Source organism: Protobothrops mucrosquamatus, unplaced genomic scaffold (genome assembly GCF_001527695.2).
Source record: "Protobothrops mucrosquamatus isolate PMUCROS unplaced genomic scaffold, P.Mucros_1.0 scaffold45, whole genome shotgun sequence".
NCBI classification, from domain to species: Eukaryota; Metazoa; Chordata; class Lepidosauria; order Squamata; family Viperidae; genus Protobothrops; species Protobothrops mucrosquamatus.
Window position 1 is genome coordinate 1,854,893 of NW_015386427.1, and position 7,973 is coordinate 1,862,865.

Here is a 7,973-nt window from a genome sequence, read left to right on the forward strand (position 1 = left end):
CATTCCTTCGGCATTGTGCACATGCTCAGAGGCATTTTCTCACTGCATTTAACAGGAGCCGGATTCTTGTTGCTGTCCCCACCTGACTCTTTGTGCCTATTATCCGCCAGCGGACTCTCCTCTTTCCTTCGCTCCTTCTACCTTGTGGAGCCCCGTAAGGCACCTTAAGAGGATTCCGGGCGCTCGGAAAGCTTACTCTTACTGCTTACTGCACTTCCTCGTGGCATTAAAAGCGAACCCCGTGGGTCTCCAAAGCAAGTAATTCCTATTTGCCCCCCCCTCCTTCTTGAGGCAGCAGAGGCAGCGAACCAAATGTGTGTGTGCGCGCGCGTGTGCGTTTTTGAGGCCAACGTCCATGGCCAACCGGCCGTGGCAGGAGGGGAATTCGGCCAACCTCTGCCGGAAGCCCTGTCAAACACCCCAGCGGGGGACGTGGCCCTGGGAGCGACCGCTCGGCCCGGAGCCAGGCTCCTCCCACCTTGGCGACGTGTGTCTCGCAACGTGCTGAAGGGCGGGAAGTAAACAAGGCCCGGCCTTTCCTGGCCGCTCCCCCTCTGCCGGGCCTCCAGTGGCTTCCAGGAGGGCCTAGGCCTACGAAAGGGAGGAGGAAGCTTCCCAGAGCTGTGGCGCAGCAGGAATTCCCGCTCCAGCGCGGGCCGAGGAAAACGGGAGGGCGAAGGGGGGCGCTGTTTCTGCGGACCCGCCTCCCCGCCCGCATGAGGAACTGAGGAGGGGGCGGAAGCGGTCTCAGGACGGCGACGCCGGGGGGGCGGGGATGCCAGCGGCTATTTTTACTCGCTCGTCTCATCCTTTCTGGCTATTTGCTCGGAGGGGCGGCGGCAAAGCAGTGGCCGCAGTGTTTGCTCCCTAGCCCGGCCCCTGCAGCCTTCCTGGGTTGCTGTGAGCGCCGCTACCGCAACAGCCTATAAAGAGCCGAGGATGCAGCTCTACAGCACTAGCGTCACTCATTATCCGGCCGCGGCAGCAGCAGCAGCGGCGGCGGCGGCGGGAAGCGGCGCGTCCAGCGGGCCCGGTGTCGTTTTCAAAGTCTCTCCTTCGCCAGAGCCCGCGGGACAAAGCCCGGTAGGAATCGAGAGCGACGTCGGAGGTGGCGGAGGAGGGACCCCGAGTGCCGTCACAGCGGGAACAGCCACCACCATGCCGGCCTTCTCTTGCCTGGAACTGCTGCCTCCGGCCGGGCCCGTCCAGAGGAAGCCGCCGCAACAGCACCAGCAGCCGCAGTTATTTGACTCCACGGCACAAATGGCCCGCCGCCGGCACCTGGAGAGAATCATGCCCATCCGACTGCGGCAGCACTCGGAGTCCGTCGGAGCGGTGGGGGAGTTGGACCCGCAGAGTTCTACGAATGACCACCCGTGGCTGTTGCTGGAGAGCAGCGGGAGCGAAGTCGCGGCCGCCGCCCAGCCAACCTTGCAGCCGGAGCCTAGCAATCGCGGGCTCCGCTTCAACGAGCATTGCCAGGCCTTGCAAGCGGCGGCGGCAGCCGGCTCTTACTCGGGACTCGGAGTTGAGTCTCAGCCCGCCACCACGTTGAAAGTTGCCGAGGAGGCGAGCCCCAGCCAGTTGCGTCAGACGGAGCGGAGCGAAAAGCTGGCGCTGTACCTGGCCGAGGTGGAGAAGCAAGACAAGTACCTGCGGCACAAAGGTCGCTTCCGCTTCCATGTCATTCCCGACGGCAACTGTTTGTACCGCGCCGTCTGCAAAGCCATCAATGGGGACCAGCGGCTGCACAGGGACCTTCGCGAACAGACAGTGCACTACATCGCCGACCACCTGGAGCACTTCGCACCCATCATCGAAGGTGACGTGGGAGAGTTCCTCATCAACGCATCCCAGGACGGCGCCTGGGCTGGCTATCCTGAGCTTCTGGCCATGGGGCAAATGCTGAACGTCAATATCCACCTCACCACCGGAGGCAGATCCGAGAGCCCTACCATCTCCACCATGACCCATTACCTGGGCCCCGAGGATCCGAGCCGGGGCAGCATTTGGTTGAGCTGGCTTAGCAACGGCCACTATGATGCTGTGCTAGATCGTCAGTGTCCCAATCCAGAATATGAGGAGTGGTGCAGGAAGACTCAGGTGCAGCGCAGGAGGGATGAGGAGCTGGCCAAAACCATGGCAATGTCCTTGTCCAAGATGTACATTGAGCAGAATGCCTGTTCCTGAGAGAGGCATTGCATCCCTTGCCTGCTGTTCTGGTGCCTTAATTGTTCTCCATTTCTTTCTCTAGCAGTTGTAATTCGTACATGGAGCAAAAACCTGTAGAGAAGGAAGGGAGAGTGAGATTTAAAATGAATGCTTATCTATAGATTATCAGATACTAGTTATTTTCCTATCTTTTGTGTATATAATGTTTCTTTTATTTCTGTACACTCTGTTCTTTAAGAGAGGATATTTTTTCTTTTTGCACTTTTTCTAGTCTTTGTTTGCCACCAAAATAAAGTTTAATTTCATCCTTTGTTTGCCTACAGGTTTTTTTTCCTGGCCTATATGGCTGATAGCATAACAGTTATTTTATATTAATATCTGACACATTCACAGTATCATTCTTTCAATGAACAACTACATTGCTAGCCCACATTTTTGTCTTTCCTTGGTAGATGAAAATAAATTTTCGTTACCCTTTAAAAATATAATTTTAATACAAAATATTTACCTAGCAACTCTCAGAAAAAGTAACTGCTTCAGAGCAGGATTTCTTGAGATAATGTGGCTTCTTAGCAAAGGTTGAGAGCAGTTGGGCTTCTGGTTTCAGGTGGAGTAAGCTGGGTTTTCAGTTTGATTGATCTTTTTTGTTTGTTAATCACACAAACAATGTGGTTTTAACTTGCTCTTTTAGGAGTATAAATGCCTCCTGTCTGCCCCTTGGTAGTCCATCAGCAGGTTTATCACATTCTTTTGTTTCTAATTGGCTTAAGATGGTATTATGTACAAATATATTTATACTAAGTTTGTATGGTTTGCTGGGTCAAACATTCAAGGTAGAAACTACCCTCTTCAATTTTGAATGAACTGAAATGGTTAGATATATTTATTTAATGGAGTTTGTACTTTTTTATTTTGTGACTTTGGAATTTATACTGTATTTGTATAATAGCAATATTCTTAGCATTCTGGAATAAATGTATAGTTTTGCTTGGATCTGTGACATGTATCTGTGTGGGTGAAAACATCTGTCTTAAACTCAAGGTTTCTGGGTAGGCTGCAGAAAGGAAACAAAAACTCTTGGCAAAGCCTGATTTCTTCTCTGTACTTTGGCACTAGGCTTGCTACCTGATCCACATGAGGAATAGTGAATGGGAAAGAGCACATGAGGGTCAAGTGTGATGAAGATAGAGGTTGGAGTATCTCCATGATGCTTCTACTTTTTGAATAGTGGGGAAGGGGTTGAGAAGTCAAGACTTTATATGAACCATTTAATATATAACCAAGCTCCAAGGTCATAAACTGGTTAGAAGATAACATTACTCTTACATATGTTCATGGAAAAGTAACCTCTTGGTAGCAAGGGACCATATTTTTGGTGAAGGCAATGATGCAAAATCAACAGAGCTGGGATTTTTTATTTTTCTTCTAGGGGAAGAGGTGTTCACATAATTAAACTGAATTCAATTTATTTGAGCTTTACATTTTAGTGTGTTTTCCATTTCAAAATAATGTACTAATGATTGTAATTGCAGGACCTGCCTGTGGTGGTGGTGGGAGCAGAATGAATTACATATTGAGGCTATGTTAGATACCTAATACATATAGTGGAAGAGAAGTTTGGACCACAAAGTGGTAAAGATATAACTTTTTTACTACATATTGCAGGCCAGAAGACTCCCTTCCCATCATTCCCAAAGGCAACAGTTTACACATTTAATAGAACTTTTCTTGGTACTTCGAATTACAATATGATGCTGTAGTTCGTTGATCGCATACATAGAAATCAACTATTAAAATCAATCAAACATATTGAATAAGCATGGACAGGTAAGAACATGTTATAGACTAATCAGGAATTCCAGTAAAACAAATCTGGTTGTGCACTAATCAAATTGCAGAAACAACTTTTTATATGAAGTGTCATGATTAGTGGAATTAACTTGACATCAGGCTGCTCTGAATCAAATCCTATAAACTGATGTCCTAAAAATGAATAGAATTTGCCCAAGAATATGGAAGTGGAGTCTGCTTGTTCTACTAGGAACAATAAAGGTGTTCCTCTGTCAATCCAATCATAAAATGAGAGTTTTGCTACATAAGAGATTTTCAAGCCTGTTTCCTTGCAACATTAATGAATGCTCCTTCAACTTCAATATGTCCAGGGTTGCATTTGTGGAAAAATAAACAAAGCTCTCATTTTAAATTGAATGTAGCATACAGAATTTTGTGCCAGAGTTCATTTTGATTAACATCAATTTATAAACCAGACTAGTCCTGTTTGGAAGTGGGAATCACCAGCGGAAACCATGATTTGGATAATGAAGTGTCATTTAGTAGCTATCCACCCACAAAATAGGTGTGTGCTTTGTCCATGTTCTTGCCAAAGTTATTTAATACTTTTATAAACATGAATCCATTTATTAAAAAGTTGTAGATACAAACATAACTTTTAAAAAAGGATTTTTAAAAACGTTTTGGTGAGAGTCTATTCTCTTTGGAAAATGGCAGGTGAAAATTTTCAAAGAAACAAGTGTCAAGGTTAAGTCCTTGGAGGCAAGCTTTCTGATAACCGCCATTTATTGTAAGGCCTGAATAAGCTGGTTTGGCTATTAGACATAAAGTGAAGCTGATAATTTCAGACACCATGTGTTTCATTTTTTTGTTAGGAGTGAAACCCAACATCTTTTAATGCTACATTTAAGAAAATGGGGTGGTATCATCTGAATTTTCCATCGCAGTGTATTGAGCTATGCTTTGAATTAAATAATTTTGGCTGTTGGACTTTGCAAATCTAATTTGGTGATGTTCACTCTAGGCTCTGTTTGATGCCAACTTCATTTTCCGAGCTTCCCTAATACCCTCTGATGCAATGCAATTGCATTTTCACAATTCCTATGGTCATTATGTCTGCAAATTCTGGGAATTCCCAACACATCTACAGGACACCAAATTAAGGAGTTTTGTAGATTAAATTAAAAGTCCCATTTAAGGACTTACCTAGTGGCGATAAGAGCGGCGAAATGAAACTATTTCTCCGCTCTTATCACGTCTGCAGGTAACCGATCCGCCGCCCTGTTTAGGGTGTCCCGCTCCATCAGAGGGTATGGGACGCCCCTTTGCAGGGTCGGGCGGAGGAATTTGCGTGTTACCTGCATGACAAAATCGATCAGATCCGGACCGGGTTAGCCTTCGATTGGACTAGTTCAGACGGGCCAATGGAGGCAGGTCTTGAGTCCACTTTTTGGGAAGAGTTTGATCCTGTGACTCCCGAGGACATGGACAGGATGCTGGGACGGCTGAACACCACCACATGTCTACTGGACCCGTGTCCCTCCTGGCTGGTACTGGCCTCCCGGGAGGTTACACGAGGCTGGCTCCAGGGAATCGTCAACGCTTCTTTGAGTGAGGGGCTCTTGCCGGCCGCCTTGAAAGAGGCGGTGGTGAGGCCCCTCCTCAAGAAGCCTTCCCTGGACCCGGCTGTTTTGGTCAACTACCGTCCCGTCTCCAACCTTCGCTTTCTTGCGAAGGTTGTTGAGAGTGTTGTGGCACGACAGCTCCCTCAGCACCTGGAAGAAACTGTCTATCTAGACTCACACCAGTCCGGCTTCTGGCCTGGGCACAGCATGGAAACGGCATTGGTCGCGTTGGTTGATGATCTCTGGAGGGCTCGGGATAGAGGCTGTTCCTCTATCCTGGTCCTGTTAGACCTCTCAGCGGCTTTTGATACTATCGACCATGGTATCTTGTTGCACCTGTTAGGGGGGTTGGGATTGGGGGACACTGTTTTACGGTGGTTCTCCTACCTCTCGGACCAGTCGCAATTTGTGTTGGCAGGGGGGCAGAGGTCGACCTCGAGGCGCCTCACTTGTGGGGTACCACAGGGGTTGGTCCTCTCGCCTCTCCTGTTCAACATCTATATGAAGCCACTGGGTGAGATCATCCGTGGTTTCGGGGTGGAGTTTCATCAGTACGCAGATGACACCCAGCTGTACATCTCCAGCCCGGACCACCCCAACGATGCCGCGGAAGTGATGTCCCGGTGTCTGGAGGCCGTGCGAGTCTGGATGGGGAGGAACAGGCTTTGACTCAACCTGTCCAAGACCGAGTGGCTGTGGTTTCCGGCGTCACGACATAGCCAGTTGGCTCCATCTCTGGATATCGGGGGCGAGTCATTAGCCCCTGCGGAGAGGGCCCGCAACCTGGGCGTCCTCCTGGATGCTCGGCTGTCTTTAGACGATCATGTGACGGCCGTGGCCAGGGGGGCTTTTCATCAGGTTCGCCTGATACGCCAGTTGCGCCCCTTTCTGGATTGTGACGCTCTACGCACGGTCACTCAAGCCCTCGTTTCCCACCTGGACTATTGCAACGCTCTCTACATGGGGCTCCCCTTGAGGTGCACCTGGAGGCTCCAGCTAGTTCAGAATGCGGCCGCGTGGGGGATTTTGGGGGCCTCTAGATACTCCCATGTAACACCTCTCCTGCGCGAGCTGCACTGGCTGTCTGTGGCCTTCCGGGTGCGCTTCAAGGTGTTAGTAACAACCTTTAAAGCGCTCCATGGCAATGGACCTAGGTATTTGCAAGACCGCCTCCTACCAAATACGTCCCTTCGACCAGTCCGCTCCCACAGAGAGGGCCTCCTTAGGGTGCTGTCAGCCAGTCAATGCCGGCTGGCGACCCCCAGGGGGAGAGCCTTCTCTGTGGCAGCTCCTGCCCTCTGGAATGACCTACCCCCCGACCTACGTACAACTGCGGACCTGCGTCTCTTTCGCCGAGCCTTGAAAACCCATCTATTCCATGCGGCCGGCCTGGCGTAGTTTTAATTGTGTTTTGTAGGGTTTTTATAGGGGGTATTTTAGAGCAGGCTTTTTATTTAATATTTATTGTGATTTTTATTATTGCCTGTTCACCGCCCTGAGTCCCGTAAGGGAGATAGGGCGGTATATAAATTTAAATAATAAATAAATAAAATAAATAAATGAGCTAGCAGAAAACTTTAAAGCATTATAAATTCAAAGGTCTGATTTTCCACATTGAGTAGTTGCTGTGGGAAAGTATGTATTCTGTATCAGGAAGTGACTGGTCATAAGCTCAATTGTAGTCATCTGAGAACTACCTGTATTCTCAATCATTTATTTCAAAGTTATTAACAAGTCAATGGAACATAAAAGATCTACTGGTTGAAGCAGAAGGCCAGGCAAACCTTCTGTCACCTGGTAGCCTGCCAGAAACACTAACTGTCAATATTTTATTTGATATACATTATTATATAGTATATATTCACAGACTAACAGGATCAATAATGAAGAAAATGTTCCCCTAGCCTCCAAAGTTCCTTACAAGAGGTTTAGGACTAGTAAAAAGAAATGCTTTTCCCCACAATGTATAGCTACACTTTGGAATTCTCATATCCTCAGTATGTAGACTCTTACACAAGGGTGTGTGTATATTGTCTACATGGTGACTTTGATCTAGGATGCTATAAATTATGTCAATCATTCAAGGAATGAGTAACATTAAATACTTATTTTCTGTATCCTTTTTGGGGGGGGTCTTCTTTTCATAAATTGCAAGATATTATTATAAAAATCCACCATGCAAAAACATATTAAGATAGTCCTTGACTTACAACAGTTTATTTAGTGACCGTTCAAAGTTATAACATCAATGAAAAAAGTGACCTATGATCTTTTTCACCACTTAGAACCATTGTAACTTCTCCGTGGTCACATGATCAAAATTTAGACTCTTGGCAACTGACTCACGTTTATGACAGTTGCAGTGTCCCGGGGTCATGTGATCAC

The 7,973-nt window shown here is 47.6% G+C and overlaps 1 protein-coding gene across 1 annotated transcript; it reads left to right on the forward strand.

Moving 5' to 3' along the window:
* Window positions 1-939: 939 nt before the first annotated feature.
* On the forward strand, window positions 940-3,172 carry OTUD1 (OTU deubiquitinase 1). Its single transcript, XM_015811607.1, has one exon. The coding sequence runs from the start codon at window positions 940-942 to the stop codon at window positions 2,188-2,190; it is 1,251 nt and encodes a 416-aa protein (XP_015667093.1). The 3' UTR covers window positions 2,191-3,172.
* The last annotated feature ends 4,801 nt before the right edge of the window (window positions 3,173-7,973 follow it).